The sequence below is a fragment of the Mchenga conophoros genome, linkage group LG8, assembly GCF_057382185.1.
Source record: "Mchenga conophoros isolate Kocher_MC1m ecotype Shallow Benthic linkage group LG8, M_conophoros_male_GT1.1, whole genome shotgun sequence".
In the NCBI taxonomy this organism is placed as follows: Eukaryota; Metazoa; Chordata; class Actinopteri; order Cichliformes; family Cichlidae; genus Mchenga; species Mchenga conophoros.
The window spans coordinates 28,955,466-28,972,874 of NC_140533.1; the positions used below are offsets into that span (position 1 = coordinate 28,955,466).

At 44.7% G+C, this 17,409-nt stretch overlaps 2 protein-coding genes across 3 annotated transcripts in view; one reads left to right on the forward strand and one right to left on the reverse strand.

The window, feature by feature from the left end:
* Positions 1-6,697, forward strand: part of LOC146569159 (wings apart-like protein homolog) — a 35,166-nt gene extending 28,469 nt beyond the window's left edge. For both annotated transcript variants that reach the window (XM_085285489.1, XM_085285490.1), the window contains 7 exons: positions 818-954; positions 1,057-1,172; positions 1,318-1,491; positions 2,646-2,862; positions 2,951-3,039; positions 3,431-3,526; positions 6,179-6,697. In XM_085285489.1, coding sequence (XP_085141615.1) covers positions 818-954; positions 1,057-1,172; positions 1,318-1,491; positions 2,646-2,862; positions 2,951-3,039; positions 3,431-3,526; positions 6,179-6,244 — 895 coding nt within the window. In that variant the 3' untranslated portion in view covers positions 6,245-6,697. The remainder of the gene's footprint in view (positions 1-817; positions 955-1,056; positions 1,173-1,317; positions 1,492-2,645; positions 2,863-2,950; positions 3,040-3,430; positions 3,527-6,178) is intronic.
* A 2,355-nt stretch (positions 6,698-9,052) lies between these two features.
* atoh1c (atonal bHLH transcription factor 1c) lies at positions 9,053-10,006 on the reverse strand. Its single transcript, XM_085285491.1, has one exon. It carries the CDS (start codon positions 9,898-9,900, stop codon positions 9,328-9,330), a length of 573 nt encoding a protein of 190 aa, XP_085141617.1. The 5' UTR covers positions 9,901-10,006; the 3' UTR covers positions 9,053-9,327.
* Positions 10,007-17,409: the final 7,403 nt, after the last annotated feature.

The following is a 17,409-nucleotide window of genomic DNA, read 5'->3' on the forward strand; positions in this document are numbered from 1 at the left end:
GCCTTAAAACAGTTTAAATGTCTTGATTTTCAGAAAGGGGTCGATTGAGAGGACTGAACCGTATTTCTGTATCAGGCTGTGAACATGTTCATTCCTGCTGTACAGTTGGATATTTGAACACTGCAGTCTGTGGGGACTGACTCACTCATGGAGCCGGCCCCGAGTGGACATTTGAGGAACTGCAGTTTTTAGCATTTGCAAGTTTCCACGTTAATTTTCCAAAGGTGGACCAAGTATTTCTGCCTCATTTTTACATTCATGTCTAAGTCATTTCTCCTCTTTTCCCTTCTCTGTACCCCACAATCAGTTTCCTGTGACACACCACCTGCCATTTTTTTTTCTCCTTCCTCTCGTTGTGTCCTGATGTTCAGACTCTGGTTTCTGCTCTGTTTTCAGTCACCACTGTCATTAGATTTAATTTGGTTATTTACATCAGGCTGCTGCCCTGCCTTGCCCCTCTGCGGTTGCAGCCGTCCTCAAGAAAGAGTGAGTGTGTGTGAATGCTGCTCTGTTTTATGATGGAGTAGAAAAGGAAGGAGGCGAGTCATGTTCAGACATCTGGATGTGAGCGCAGTTTGCACTGATGACGATCAAGTGACTGTAAATGAAAAGGAGGACCAGGTGAACCCGCATGGACCGGCTCATTTTAGCTTGAATTTCTTGGTAACACAAAGGTTTATGGGACATTTGTTCAGAGTTATCAGTGTGCAGCCCTTTCAGTTATGTGTTTAGCACTTGGTAAGTAAGGTCAGTAATTATTTGGAAGAAATATTGAGCCTAGTTCTGTGAAGTTACCGGGCCTCTCTTTGTCTGTCAGGGCGCTGAGCAGGTGTGAGGAGATGATCCAGCGTTACAGCAGGGAGGTGAAGTCCGACAGAGCCGCGGTGGGGAAAGCGGTGGAGGACTGCATGAGGGCCATCATAGGAGTCCTGCTCAACCTGACACATGACAACGGTTAGTGCACCAAAACACTCCAAACACACTTTACTGCGGCTTATTGAAACACTTAAACATTATTAATCTGATGGATAAACGTGTGTGAAACTCGGTCTGCAGAGTGGGGCAGCACGAAGACGGGAGAGCAGGAGGATTTGATAGTGACGGCTCTGAACTGTGTTCTCAAAGTCCCTCAGTATCTTCCTCAGGAGCAGAGGTTCGACATCAGAGTACTGGTGCGTATTAAACATGAGTGATGTGACCGTTTCCATTACAGGTTTGGGTTAAAATTAGACTTAAAGTGGTATTAATGTTGACAGCAGTGAAAACAGAGTTAAAATGACTGACCCATGAGTGCCACTGTGTGTTTGCTGCGTTCAGGGTCTGGGTTTGCTCATCAACCTGGTGGAGTACAGTGCCAGGAACAGGTACTGCCTTATGGAGATGGAGATGGAAGGGGGCCAGGGTCCCTGCGACTCCACCGTCCTGCTCAACCCTCAGCACCAGGACATCGCCAGCACGGGCCCGCTGAGCGCCATCGCTGCTCTTGTACAGGTACAAACTCAGGAGTGGATGGAAAAACCCAAAGAAGAGTACGATAAACGTGTGTGAAACTCGGTCTGCAGAGTGGGGCAGCACGAAGACGGGAGAGCAGGAGGATTTGATAGTGATGGCTCTGAACTGTGTTCTCAAAGTCCCTCAGTATCTTCCTCAGGAGCAGAGGTTCGACATCAGAGTACTGAAGTGAAGTCGCCACTTTACAAACATAAATGTCCATATTTTAGGAACAAACTATCAAAATGTTTTGTTTTTGTAAATCCGGTTATTTTTTTAAAAGTTTTCGTTTGTATTAAAACTTTCTGCAGCTCAGAGAGGAGCGAATGTGGATCTGCTGCACTCTCTGTCACTTCAGTTGGTTTATTTCACCAGAAAAGGGGAAATTTCCCTCCCAGAATAGGCTCTAAAATAATACTGGATGCTTTTAAATTCTTTCTCACATGCCGACCTTCATTCAGATTCATCTCGGTGCTCAGTGTGGACCCTTCTCAGTTTGGAAGGAGAAAATAAACCTTTGTATGAGCGACGTCTCGTCGTGGGTAGTTTTGGTGTCATCTGTCAGGTGTAGAGTTTAGTTTTCTGCTTCCCTCTAAAACAGTTAAGATCAGACTGAATTGAATTTGTCTCCTGGTGTTCAGACGATTCACAGCATTAAAAGAAAAGGCTGATCATTCCCTCACTGCGTCTTTGATTAATGGAGCACAATCATGATTAATGTCTCCAGCAGCAGCTGTGAGGAATATTTCAAGCTCACTTTTATGTTTTAGCATGAAAATTAATGCTTGCGTGATCCTCTGAGTTGAGTTTGTCTCGTCTGCGTTTTGTTCTCTTCTGCCGTCTTACTCAGCGTTTCCCATGAGCTCCATTAAGTCGGTCCTAAATATCAGTCACTGCCTGTCAGGAAACCATCTGTGAACTGTTTTCATGGATGTAGTTTCTGCATTTGAAAAGTGCATAAACCTGCTCTTTTATTCTGTCCAGCAGGGGGCGACCCCTCTGCTGTAAAAACAATCAGATGGTATCGAAATCTGAGAGGAAGTTATTGGGAAACTTTGGCTAGCTTCAAATCTTATTGAACACAAAATGATGATCGTGTATATACAGCCTATAAATCGCTTGGCGTTGGTTCTGATGTTCTCTGTCGCCCTCAGCTGTTCCTGCAGCGGGAGCGGGCCGCCGTCCTGGCCGAGGCCCAGACCGACGACCTCATAAAGGAGGCGCCGAAAGCTGCTTCGGACCAGAGCGGCCAGTGGCAGGAGACGGGCGGCGAGATCCAGTGGGTCGCCAACGACAACGACTCCGACAAACAGGACGAAGGCAAGAAGAAGAAGGAGGACGAGGAGGACGAGGAGCTGGACCTAAACAAAGGTACAACCAGAGTGTGGCTTTGATCACTCCTGACGATCGTTACCATCGAGCAGCAAAAAGTGAGACATGATCCTCGTTTCTGTCCCAGCTCTGCAGCATGCAGGGAAGCACATGGAGGACAGTATTGTGGCCTCCTACACGGCACTGCTGCTGGGCTGCCTATGCCAGGGGAGCCCGGTGAGTCTGACACACACACACACACACACACACACACACACACACACACACAGTTGTGTATCTGTAAGTTGAGAAGACGTCACCCTGACTCATTTATTTCCTGGAGACTAACATCAAAACATGAATGAATTGCATGCTGGGTATGTGCTTTATGTCCCCATAATGCGACTCTGACAGATTTGTGTGTCTGTAGGCAGTTTCTCAAAGTTTTCACCTGCATTTTAAACACAGTAGAAACACATTTACCCTCAAAAACACATAAATGCAGCCTCATGACACACTGAGGCGTACAGTTCACAGCAGCACTTGTTGTTCTGAGGCTTCAGAGCTCGTTTGAATTTGTCTGATTCATCTTCGTGTGTGTGATTGATTTCTTTTGACTGTCCTGCAGATGAATGTGACTACTGTGAGAGAGAACCTGCCTAAAGGAGATTTCTCCATCATGACAGAAATGCTGAAAAAGTTCCTCAACTTCATGAACCTCACTGTGAGTCACAGCTTCAATAAAAGAATCCCTGTAATGTGTTTAGTTCTGTTCTAGTGAGCACGGAGAGAAAAGTCCTGATGACTCGGATCCAAACGTACTCTGAATATGTTTGGGGATCATTTATGTATTTTTTTTAAATTAAAGCTTAAAACTTCTTGTGGAGATGATCATCGTTTTACATAAAGAAATGTTGCTGAAGCAGATAAGAAACAAAAATGTTGAAATTTTGACCCCTGGCCTTTTTTATAAGCTAGTTTATCAAATCACCGTATATCCTGCTCATGTTGGACACATAAACCCGGAAGCGCGGGTCGTTTTACCCAAATACATGAAGGGGGGAAGATTTCAGAACCGAGCGAGTTTGTAGAAACGCATCAGAGCTGCGAAAAAACACGGTATAAAGGAGGGACGTCGCTACGCTGACGCCAACTATTCTGAAGCCATCTTGTCACAAAAAACTGGATGTGACAAGGAGGGGTGGGTCTCATCCTGAAATCACTTGCTCATTGGCTAAAGACTTGTCAATCACAAGCCATTAGCCAATGAGCAAGCACCACTGGCTTTGTTGAAACGTGGCATGACCAAGATTTACGAAAGCAGGAAATTGTGTACTGAGGCTTAGACGGGGAGCCGTTTTCCCATAGGATGCTTTAGGACCACAAGTCGACTTGCAACCACAGTTATCGCCATCTGGTGGTCATCAGATAGAATGCAGGTTTTTAGGCACTTCGGAACTGGCTTTGTTTTTATGAATGAAGCTACATCTACGCTTGTTTTCACTGTGAAGGCAATAAAAACGGCGTACATTTACTCTGACAGCATACTGGCTGTTATGCGTTACATTAATGGACACATTAGCTACAATTCCAGCATTTGCTTGTTCAACATAATGTGTTTATACTAGAGATGGACCGATCCGATATTACGTATCGTGTCGGTCCGATACTGACCTAAATTACTGGATCAGATATCGGAGAAAGAAAAAAAAAGTAATCCGATCCATTAAATATCACGAAAGCACCTCACAAAACTTGCAACACGCCGTAACTCGCCTCAGAACGTTAGCACGTCGGAGCAGTATGCATCACGTGATAGAGCGGCTGTGGCATGCCGGACCTGTGGTGGTCTGGATAGCATGTGGAGCTTCGCTAGCAACCCGGCATTTCATCTCCGACAAAGTTATCCCGAGAGAAGTAAAGCAAGTGTGTAAGTCCATCTCTGAATGTTTGTAAAGCATTCCTGCGTTAAGCTTAACGAGCGACTGCCTCTCGCTCTCCGGCTGCTACTTCAATCATGAAACTGATCAATGATCAGCTGATCGGCTCTCTTGTTTGTTTTTGGCCCACTTTGCACCAGAAAGAGGAAACCAGCGGCTGAACAACAGCAGCACGTTTAAGCTTGATCAGCTGTTGTTAGAATGTATTTAATATTACTTTCTACTCCAGGATCTTTTTCTACAGCTGACGCTGGTAACTGTGCAGGGGCGGATCTAGCAAAGTTTAGCCAGGGGGGCCGATAGGGCATTAACAGGGAAAAGGGGGCACAAAGACATACTTTTCTTTCTTATTCTCATTTAAAATGTCGAGCTTTTAATAAATAATTATCTGACACCCAAAGTTTTAATTTGATGTAAAAGGAATAGAAGTCAATTACTGTATATAGTGACTATTAAGTCTAATATACCCTAGTAAGCTATAGTACTTTTTCCTTTGGGAAGGTACCATCTGTGCAGTCTGCAATTTTGTTGAAGAAAGATGTTGAATCTATTTAATATTTCTTGAAAAATAATTGATTTCTGTGCATTTTTTTTCACACTGCATCAAATTAAGGTTGATTACGTCGATTAAGCATCATGAGGTGGAGCGTGAGGGGTGGTTCCCTATTTTTTTATTTATTTATTTTTGTTGTTGCTGGGAGTTGGAACCCTATTAGTTAGGTTGCTTAATATTTACGCTAAGTACTCTTTAAAATACCAGAATAGGGAGGATGGTGTAGGTTTAAGTTTATTAGATTGATCAGTATTGCTGAACTATGAAATATTTTTTTTGCATACAGGTATAACAGAATAGCTTTAGTGTAGTTGTTGTTTTAAACTTGAGTATGAACTTATACAAAATGCAGCAAGATATTTAAAAAACAGTTTTGTTGATTAAAAAACACTATATCGGATTCATATCGGTATCGGCAGATATCCAAATTTATGATATCGGTATCGAACATAAAAAAGTGGTATCGTGCCATCTCTAGTTTATACATCATCATTACCTCCAAGCAGAACTATCACAGCTGTTGCTGACTGCAAAACGTAGTCGCTGTTTCACAAAGGTGGACGTGAGGCTGCTGTAAGTCCAGACTAACGCAACACTGAAACTCGTTCCACAATATCAAACTGATATATTCTGATTAGTGTTCGACGTAATCCTTCATCTGCCCTGTGCTGCTCTCCGCCCGACGTCTGTCAGACGCAGACTAATGAGAGAAAATGCTCATTATTCAACGACGATTATCAGACAAGTTTATTCAAGAGTAAAATCTGTGATTTAAATAAAAAACCAGCAGTGAGTTTGTTGAAATGGTGAGAAAGAAACGATCTGCACGTCTAATTTTCCAGGTGTGTGTGTGTGTGTTCTGACCCCTGCTTCCTCTCTGCAGTGTGACGTCGGCACCACAGGACAGAAGTCCATCTCCCGGGTCATTGACTATCTGGAGCACTGCTAGAGAGAAGTCTGTCTCAAATACGTACTCACACAAAAAGACACATGCAACACAACCATCTCCTTCATCATCGTTACCACCATCACCACCACCTCAGAGTCGACCGCTGGAGTAAACTAACGGGACGTCGTCCTCTTCCTCCTTTTAAAGGAGCTTCACCTCGGCAGCGCTGGAAACAGCTCGTTTCCTCTGTGACTTTAAAGGATAAACCCTTTGAAGCTGCAGCAGAGATCACATGCTTTTGTTTTTCTGAAGAATCCAAGTCAGTATTTGGTTGTTATTTCTTCCTTTTTCCTCAGTTTAAAAAAGTTGCTCAGAGCGATGTTTTTCTTCTTCTCTGATAAATTCCATTTCAAAGCGTCTCCTCACCTTCTCAGCCCCTCCCTCGTGAAAACCCCTTTTCGTATTGAGCAATGGCAGATTGGAGTGAAGCTGCCCCCCCCCCCCCCCCCCCCCCCCCCCAGCCCGCCATCAAAGCCTCGCGGCCTTTTGGAGCTGATAACTGCCAAACAAACAAGCTGAGCTCTTTAAAAAGAAGAGATGGCTTTTACTTTGAAAACGTCGACCCCAGCTCCTCACAGGCCGCCTCATTTCTCTCACGCTGTGTTCTTCTTCTCCTCTTTGCTGCTGTAACCTCTTGGCTCTGTTTGAAGGAGGTGCTTTAGCACTGAGAAACCACGCGTATTGATCATTTGTGGGCGGAGGGTGGGAAGCCTGACCCGCGGTGAAGTCGAGGTGGGACTGCTTGCCTTTGTATGACACCTCGTTTCGTGGCGGCGCCTTTGTGCCGACTTCACACCTGACTCTCAAAGCTTTTGGGGGTTTTAGAAACTTTGGACAACCTCTGCTTCCAAAAAGCAGAAAGTTTTTCCCTTTCAAACGATCGATCGCGCTCTCGCTCAACATCAAAAGCTTCGTGTCTCAGCGGGTTCCCGAGCCCTCTGGGCCAGAACCGGTCCTCCTCCTGCTCCTTTCAATTACCGCCAGGCCTTTGAGCTCGCCGCTCATGGTGGAGACTTCAGTTACAGTAAAGACGGCCGAGTAAGCCCCCCCAGTCTGACAGGTGAAGGCCAGGCTCGTTGCTTTTGAACTGGGCCGCCAGCAGAGGGGTTTTCACAGAGGAGGTCGATTGTTTGTCCCTCCTGCTCAGGTGTTTTTAGGAGGAAACACTGTAGCTGGAGCTCAAGATCCTCAAACCCGCAGTTTAACTCCAAATCCTGTGTTTGGACTTTCCAAGAGTGCATCACTCTCTAACGTACATTTCAGCGATGCTGAGGTTGGATTGGGAATTTGTAAATGATAGAAATCGGCCCCGTGCTTTTCCGTTGGACCTTCTGTGGTTTTCATCTTTGAAGCCTTTTCAGATGGCGCACCTGTGAAGAAGTCAAAACTCCAGCAGCGCTTACAGTACAAACAGCCACTCATTACACGTCAGCCATTGCACTTGTAGCTTTAACCCGCCCCGGCCTTTCCTGTCCTCTGTGCACCGTCAGTGCAGCTGAAGTTCCAGAGATGTTCCCTGATGGGGGAAAGGGAAGTCTGGAGCCTTAAACGAGTCATTTCTGTTCCTCCTTCCTTCAAGTGCAGCGTTGTAACTAAAGGCTTTATTAATAGAATAAATAGATATGAGTTAGTTTGAAAAGGTTTCCAGCCTCATTGTTGTTAAAAAGCTAAAAAAAAAGTTATTTAAGTTTAGTGTCACATTTCGTCAGTTTGGAGACTCTCAAAAGAGCGAAACTCCAGGGGAACATGTGAGTCTTTCACACAATAGAAACACTGTTTTTTCCAATAATTTCATTGAAAGATGTCTCGGATAAGCCCCGCCCACTCCATTAAAACCATACAGCCTTGGTCTAACTCTCACTGGGCGCCTCAAACTGAGGCGTCCCTTCAGTTGCTTTATTAACCCTTTAATGACCTCCAGCTAATAAGCTTGTTATAAAGGAAACCTGAATAAGAAAGAAAAGAAGAAAGATGGCCGTGAGCATCGTTTTAGTGTTGGCTCTTTGTCTGCAGCCACGCTCAGGTCCCCACAGTCGCTCATCAACGCTGAAACGCAAACCCGTGGCACTAAAGGTCACTGCTGTGAGATAAAGGACACAGACGCTGTCCATAGAGGCCAAAACAGGTTTTTAAATTCCAGCAGGCTGCGCGTGTTAATTACTGCTGTAAATCTGTCGCATTTTAATGCGAGTGTGTGGGGACCCACTCGCTTTTGGAGCCTCAAGTGGATGCTAGAGGACCTGCAGTGGTTGACGCTAGCTTGGTTTCCTTCGTTCCTGCTTTAAGCTAAAGATTCGCCTTTGAATTTCTTTTCTCGAAAACAGATTTTTTAAAGGTCCAGTTTAAGAGAGAGAGAGCATCGTCTGAGCAAGCTAACGTTGAAAGTTGTCACGTCTGTTCCTTTGTGCTCTGTGGCGTTTGTCATCAGCGCCGTGAGCTCCTGCTGCTGTTTGATTTCATCTTTAGAGCTGGAAAAAAAATGACATTGAATTGACCTTTAAAGATTGTGTCATTGTTCATGTGGTTTTGTATTTGTTTGTCTGTGGACATCAGCGCGCACACACACACACACACGTTAAAACTTCACACTCCTTTATGAAAAGTTTACAAGAGCTTTATTCACAGACGTCTGGAAGAATGAATGGAAGAGCTTTTTGTACATAGTTTCCTGTAAATAGATTGGACCTCCTCATGTAGGAGGGGAGCGATGGAGGGAGTTTGGGACGGAGGGGGCAGTTTGGGGAGGGTCGTGGGTGGGCCGGGGTTAAATTTAAATTTAGACCGTAGACTCTACTTTTCTGAATCTGATTCTATTTTTTCTTTTTTCTAAGCCTTTTTCTCCCAGCCGTGTTGTTGTTTTTGGACAGACAGAGAGCTTCTTAACGAGCCGCCTGCAGGAAAACTTGATCTTTGTACCAATTTGCAGACCGATGTCTTTGGTTACCTGTACATAATTTTAAAATAATAAAAATTGATACTTTGAGTAATTCTGGCACAGAGTTTTTCTTTCTGTCGTCCTCGGTGTCTGAGTCCTCGAACACGTGAAACACGTTTTGGTCCTTTAATGTCTGACGCTGAAAGAATCACAGATATTCACGTCCCCCCTGCACGTCCTCCTCGGGGCACCCCGGGCCTCCGCCGCTGCTCCTGGCCGTGTGGAAGTGCCTCTCGGGCCGAGGCAGATCCCCGGCCGCCGGCGCTTTGTCGGTGCCCGGGCTGCGTGCTCCGCCCGCGCCCTGCTGCAGCAGCTCGCTGAGGGTGGAGATGTAGATCTGCGCCATCTGCAGGGTCTCGGACTTGGACAGCTTCCGGTCGCTGTCCGTGTTGGGAATAACGCTGCGGAGCCGGTCAAAGGCCACGTTCAGTCCGAGCATCCTGCGCCGCTCGCGGGCATTGGCCGCTAGACGCCGGCGTCTCTGTGCGCGCTCTAGAGCGCTCGTGTCCGGCGGCAGGTAATGCAGCGCGCCCCCGGCGGGACCAAGCCGGAGCTCCACGATGGCGCGCGGGGGGTCCCGGTAGTCCCCGGAGCGGTCCGGTGCGAGGCTCCGCTGCAGCAGCGCGTGGAGATCCGCATGGAGAGCCGAGGCCGCGGGACCGGGACCGCACTCAGAGTCCACGGACACGAAGGGAGCGAAGAGGCTTTTACGCGGAGGCATCTCTGCTCCTCCTCCGCTCTCCCCTTTCTCCTTGTCCTACTGTCTACTTCTTCCTCTTCTCCTCCTCTTGTCTCCTCCTTCACCAAACGGCCACAGCCGCTGAGCCTCACCGGGACCCTTCACGTTTCTCAGCATTGATGGGAGAATTTATGGAGTGGGGGGCCTTGCGTGCTTCGGGGGCGTGGACAGGGTCGTGTGCTGCTCAGTGAACTTTGCCAGATGCGCAGCTGGAAGTCGATTAACCGAGTTCATCAAAAGAGGATTAGAAGCGTCTCAGTGCGCCGCTGAGGGCTGAAGAGGAGGAGGACGGAGAGCGCCAGCAGCCACGGTGTGAAGTTTCACTCACACAAACTTCACGTTTGTAATAAGAGTTTGGAGCTGAAAGCAAACTTGTGTCGTGCAGCAGATCATTTAAGAAGCAGTGAAACATTTTAGCGCTCAGATTTAAAGAAAACGTGTTTGTATGTTAGTCTGAGTACAGCTGGTACACTTCGCACTGCTTCCATCACCACACAGATGTTAGTGAAGGAAGTATTTCTCTGTTCTGTCACCAGAAATCTGCACAATTAGTTTCTTTCCCACACAGAAACATTCATCCCAACATGGAACAGTTGGAACAATCATTCATGCTGAGAAGCTGCACGACCAGTTTAATGCAAACACATTTAAAAAAAGTCAAAATTTCAGTTATGAATTAATTTGATGAAGATCAGTGAAAAGGGATCATTTGTAAAACAAACAGCAGATGAATAGATTCTCTCTTCTTCATTCAAACATTATTACTCTGCAGAGTAAAATTAAAATAAAAAAACAAACATGAAAATAAAACCGAAAAGTAAAAAAGAAAAAAAATCTACATGTGGTTTGGGACCAGAACTGGCCTGCCAGAGGGCGCACTGTGGTCCACACAGGACGGAGCATCATTCATTCAGTATTCAAAGATGAAGGAAATTCTACATCAACAATTTTTTTTCTTGTTGTTTATGTTTGTTGTTGTTGTTTTAAATCATCCTCCTCTGAAGGTTTTGTGTTTCAGAAAATCACATTTTAAATGTGAACTTTGTAAAAGAGACGCAGGTTATTAACTCTAAGGTTCAGCTGACCATCGAGTGAAGGTTTGGGAGCAAATAATTAATAAATTCCCAATCTGCGCATGTTTAAATGGAAAGTTTGAAGCCGCCCTGTCACACAGCAGCCATGTTTAATGATCTCTAATCGTGATTAATCAGATGTTTTCACTGGTTTTTGTCTTATTTTCTGTTATTTGATTGAATGTTGACATCACATCTGTTTCTTTTTCACGTGTTGAGGCAGAAACTTTATTCAAATTCAAGATTTTACTTGTTTTCTTACTTCTGTGGTGATGAAACACCGGCGCGCTCAGTGAGGAAGAGTCCACAGTGTTTATATTTCTTACAGAAATATAATTTCCCTCATAATCGGTCATTTAGGATCTTGTTTTTCCATGTGGCTTTTTTTAAGTTACCTGTAATATCCCCACAGAATTCAGGTAACTTTTTTTTCTGCGAACACATTTGTCCTTCAGATCAGAATTAATCTAAGTTTTGTCTGTAATGAGCTGGGAGAAAACTTCAATCCTTCTTTTTGTGTCCAGACTAAACAGATTCTCCCTCCATGCCGGTGTTGGGACATTTAAGCTTGCAGCAGAGAACCCTGGTTTGAAAACTGTGAAACAAATGATGTTTGGATCATCTTTAGAACCAAGTTCTAAGAAGTTAGGCCTCTTCTCTGTTTCAGCAAAGGACAAAAATGTCTCCCCGCCTCTCTACAGGTGGACAAGTCGCCTGGACAGGTGGAGTAGAGGACATGATTACTACATCTCTGACCTCGCATCGCCTCCAGGTCCCTGGAACAACATCTGTTTCCTTAAACCGCACTTTCACTGGAGAAATCGTTTTGACTGCAGTTGAATAAATTCTTATTTTGTTCCACTTTGCAACTAAACGTGTAAATATAGATTCAAGTCTCCAGCCAGCGAAGGACTAAGGAAGAAGAAGGTTTTCGTCCCAGCCTTGTAATCCTGTCCAACTTTGGGCTGAGCATTAATTATTCATGCAACAGTGACATGAATAAATGCCACACAGAGCACGTAGGTGAAGACATTTTCTTGGTTTAATAGTATTTTTTCCTAAATGGCTGGGGGATGATGTTAGCATCACACACTTGATTAAAAAGCTCAGCGTTTCACGGCTGCAGCGTCCTTGAGTTTCCCTCTGCAGGCTGCTGAGACATTTGTCTGATGTATTAAAGCTCGTCACTGGAACTTGCTTTTAAGGTTAATTAAAAGTGTTGTGCTCCCGGAGGTTAAAGCCTGACGATGACTGACAGCCGCTGGCAGCCTCGTATCCTCTGGACAGACTCTAATGGGATTTAGCAGCGTGTCCCGGCCGCCGTGTGCCAGCGCTCTGGCGGGCCGGGCCTTTGCAAACGCCACAGCGTGCCACCGAGATGCCACAAAAATGGCTGCGTGACACACGGGAGCATAATGGACTCCTTATGGCCGGGGGTGGGGGGGACCCTCGCTGTCTGGGGCCCCTGGCTCATTTTCTTTTTATCCTCCAATCTGGAGCACGTGGGGAGGTTTGGCTTCACGCCTTAGCTGACAGTTGCTGGCACGCTCCGCTTTATTAAAGCCAATGAAACGGCTCATTGCAGCCAGAGAGCGGACACAGCCGCAGATCAAACCCTCCCACCGCTGTGACGCGCCCGTGCAGATGACACGTACACGCCACACCGACCTGCTGCACATCTGCAAGTTTGGCTTTTTCTGGGCTTTGTTGCAAAAAGTTTAACTTCTAATTTTTTTAAAGTTAAACAGAAAAACACTTTGTGTGTGTTTCAGCTGATTTCACACAGATCCACAGATCTGAAAGCGCACAAGCTCACATGTTTAAAACATTCCTCTGATATTCTCAAGTTAAACTGATTCTTTTTGTTTAATTCGAATTACTGAGGGGTCTTTTTTTAGCATGCTATTGTTTTTTGGGGAAACTTTATCATTAAGGCCACGACAAACGCTACAGTCTACCTGCAGAGTAAGATGTGCAATTATTGTATTTTCCCACAAAATTACCAAGAAATTACACTGTACTCAAAATTACTTATGCACAACCTAACCTGACATGTTGTTCTGCTTTGTTTGCCTTTAAGTATTTATATGCCAATGCAGTTATTATTATTATTATTATTTGGAAGGAGAGGAAAGCATACAGGTGATCTGCTCCTGTAGATGAAACGGGTAGCAAACATGTCACATGTGCCACCAGCTACAGGTGGGAACATCTTTCACCTTCAGCTTTATTTTTGTTTAAGTTATTTGTGTACACAGTGCAATACGAGGGTGTTTCCATTAGTTTTTGGACAAAAAAGGTTTCGAGGCGCGCTCAGTTCACGAGCTGCTCTCCTAAACTGATGTGCAGGTAATTTAACAACAAAAAGCCCTGAAATGAAAAGAATGAATTGCTCTCTGATGCTGACAGAAAGCACATCTGCATTCCTCTGTTTGGGAAGCAAACATGGAACGAGCGGTTATTAGTTAGAGGTAAGAGGTTTGGCTTCACTCGTTAACACGCTGCGCCTTATTAAACCCAATGAGACGGCTCGTTGGAGCCAGCGGACCGACATGGGCTGCAGATCAAACCCTTTTCCCACAGAGTCGCTGAAGCAACACAGCTGAGCTTTCTCTCCACAGTGGACTTTAACACAATAAGTCATTTCTGTCCAGATAAACTCAAATCTTTTACCCCACATTTATTCACCACCGTTCAAAGCTACCTGATCCTGGCTCGAGACGGTCACGTTATCACAATGACTCCATTTTCACTGCTGCTGACAAAAAACTATAAAATACCAAAGAGACATGAATTATCTCACAGCTGTAAATACTGGGACCAAAAAAAGATTTCTAAAATCATAAATGTCCGCCTGGGCGAAGCATGCGTTTCATCTTTGTCTGCTTCTTTTTGTTGAGTTTGGAATAAAAGCCTGCAGTGTGAACAGGAAGCCCAGCGTGTCAGTAACAGACAGGCTGAATGTCAGTCACCATGACCGCAGTGGTATCACTCTGTAATTTTTAATGTTCATTTCAGTGTCTTGTGTCAGAGACCAGCTGTCTGATAAATGCTTACATTTTTTTGCTTCTCTTTGCAGGTTATTTTCACTCAGTCTGTCGACCTGAAAACCCATCTGCCAAAAGCTGAAATCTTAACAAGCTTCCTCATTTTTCCAGGCACCATTACACTCTAAAAGTCACCCAAATTGGCTAAAAAGCAAACCAGTCTGAGTCAATTTAGCACCAAACACACTAATGTGATAGTTCACTCCGGGCAGAGTGACCAGATCCCGAAACGTGAATGTGGAGCAAAGAGTGTGTTTTTGTAGGACGACGTGAGAGCTGTTACTAATGCTGAGAAAAGTCAGAAGTTTGCGATAAAGTTTGACACTTTCATTAAAAAAGACAATAAAATGTATTTAATTCTCAATTCAATTCAGTTTTATTTATATAGCACCAAATCACAACAACAGCCACCTCAAGGACCTTTATATTGTAAGGTAGACGCTACAATAATACACACAGAGAAAACCCAACAATCATATGCCCCCCTATGAGCAGCACTTTGGCGACAGTGGGAAGGAAAAACTCCCTTTTAACAGGAAGAAACCTCCGGCAGAACCAGGCTCAGGGAGGGGCGGGGCCATCTGCTGTGATTGGTTGGGGTGAGAGAAGGAAGACAGGATAAAGACATGCTGTGGAAGAGAGACAGAGGTTAATAACAGATACGATTCAGTGCAGAGAGGTCTGTTAACACGTGTTCAGTGAGAAAGCTGACTGGACATGTTTAATCCCAAGACTCAGTTTCAATGAGCATTAATGGAATTAAAGGTCTTGAAGGTCCCCTCCTGCCTATCACAGTAACTGGTTTGATTTAGTGTGAACACTGTTCTCATAGATTGGCACATCACTTCTGAGTCACACCCTACAAAGCAGGATTTCAGTTGTGGTCAGACATTTCTGTCCAACCATCGGCATGAAGGTCAGAGTCATTCTGGGCCTTTAATTAATTTTTTTTCACGTCATGCTGAAGGTTCTACAGTATCTTTGACCGTGATTGACTAACATTGGTAGTTTCTCTTTGCAGCATAAAAATGGCAGCACTCGTTGGACTGATGAATACTCAGAACAGTTTAAAAGTCCAAGTAACTCAGTGGAGATCAGAACTGTCGAAGTGTGGAAGCTCTCTTGGAGCCATTTCTAAACAACTGCAGATCCCAAAATCAAACAATTCACATTTGTGAAACAAACAATTTTACGTAAGAACAATATGTATGTATTCTAGTGTGTCATCCAAGTAACTTGGCTCTTCTTCTAGAACTTGCCAAACTGTCTTTTGGTAAAGTTTTGTACAGTCAGATAAAACTACTGTACCAAGCATGGTGGTGGAAGCATCGTGTTCGGGGGCTGTTTTGGTACTGGTGACACTGGCAGAAGAAGAAGAAGGACCACCTCCAAATTCTTTAACTTCACCTCAAATCAATGGCTAGATGGAGAACAGCCAAGCCAACTTTATTTATAAAGCACGTTAAAAACAGTGAGCATTCACATGGAGTAGTCATTTTTCTTTTTTTATACTTATACTTAAGTACTTATACTAAGCCCTTTAAGACTGTACCTAAACAGTGACAATAAACCAACTAATTAAAATCAATTCTAAAAATCAAATATCCACCAAGAAAATGCCAGAAACTTGTTGATGGAAACCAAAACTGTCTGATCGAGGTGTAATTTAACCAAATGTTGGTATATTTGAGCCTCTATGTTACCTTTGAACCTGTGTTGTTCCTGTAGACCCTGTAGAAAAATTCAAACTTGTGCACCTATTTCGTGTTTTTTTTAAAGTCATTAAACTTCTGACCATAACTGTATGTCACTAACCGTCGTCTACACATTATTGTAACAGCTGTGGAGAGAACAGTGATCTTTTATTTCAGGAATTTTGACCAATTTGAAGTTTTGATTTTGAACCGAAGAAGCGTTCGGAGCTGGAAACATCTAAAGATGTCGGACTGAACGAGGAGACAGAACTAAGAAAGAAGGAAACAAGCCGAACCAGCCGACCATGTTCTGTGTGTGTCATCTGTCTCATATAACAAACATGACTACAAAGTTTCGGCTGCACAAAAGATGAAAAAGAAAGAAAAGGGAGCCAATCAAAGAGGTGCAATTTGACATGCTGACAGAGCCACACAGGAAGCGCTACAGGTGACGGTCGTCCACACACGACGGCCGCCGGCTCGGTGTGTGTCAGGAGTGACAAAAATGCTTTGATACTGTGATTACACAGGAACCACCAACACACACACAGAAAACAAGCGCAGATCAATAGCCAAACACCTATGGAAGAACAGCCTCACACTACAGTGAACACACACATACACAAAGCCCCCGACACACTCATTTGTCTCATTTCACACCACTGAACCGTCCTTCCTCCCTCATTGTGTCTTTCTTTAGATGCACACACACTTATTTGTTTCACTACACATCACAGGAGCCTCCTGCTCTCTCTCCCTGCAGGTCCAATCATTAATCATTGATCAGTCCAGCTCAGTGTTGTGTGTGTGTGTGTGTGTGTGTGTGTGTGTGTGTGTGTGTGTGTGTGTGTGTGTGTGGGTGGCCACGAGGAGTTTAATCAGGCGTGTTGCCCCACTAATGAAAGATCGGCCTCCTCTATCGCCCCCTCAGGACGTTTGCAGTCTGTGTGTGTGTGTGTGTGTGTGTGTGTGCATGTTAGAAAGTAAAAAGTGAGTTTTTATTTTATTAATGGTTTGTTTCTCGACTGTGCTGTGATGCATTCACTGTCACTCCTGAAGCAAATGTACATTTGTGCTTCTGTGTTTGCAAGACTCCTTGTTGGCTTATGCCACAGTCACATTATAAAGAGCAGCAGTTGGAGACTGCAGCAAAATCCCTCGACTGTGTGCATTAAAGTTGCAATAGTTGTTTTGAAAACAGGGACTTTGTCTGTGATCACTTAAACTTGATTTAGACCAGTGGTGTCCAAACCCAGGCCTCGAGGGCCGGTGTCCTGCAGGGTTTAGATGTGTCCTTGATCCATCACAGATGATTCAAATGGCTAAATGACCTCCTCAACATGTCTTGAAGTTCTCCAGAGGCCTGGTAATGAACTAATCATGTAATTCAGGTGTGCTGACCCAGGGTGATCTAAAACCTGCAGGACACCAGCCCTCGAGGCCTGGAGTTGGCCAAGCCTGATGATGTCGTAACTGGAAATGCCTTTTATCCGTACACCGCAACCTTCCGCAGCATTCATGTCATTGTGGACCCGATGTGTACTTAAACTTATCAGGAGCTGCACGTCAGGTTACGTAGAAGGATGATGTGTAGGGTTAAAATGGGGTTTCAGTTGTGGCATAAGTTACAACAGTGGTTCCCAAACCTTTTTTGCTAGCCCCCCCCTTTGTTTTACA

Excerpts from the sequence above, each read along its gene's own strand:
- atoh1c (XM_085285491.1), bottom strand. The coding sequence starts at position 9,900 with ATGCCTCCGCGTAAAAGCCTCTTCGCTCCCTTCGTGTCCGTGGACTCT.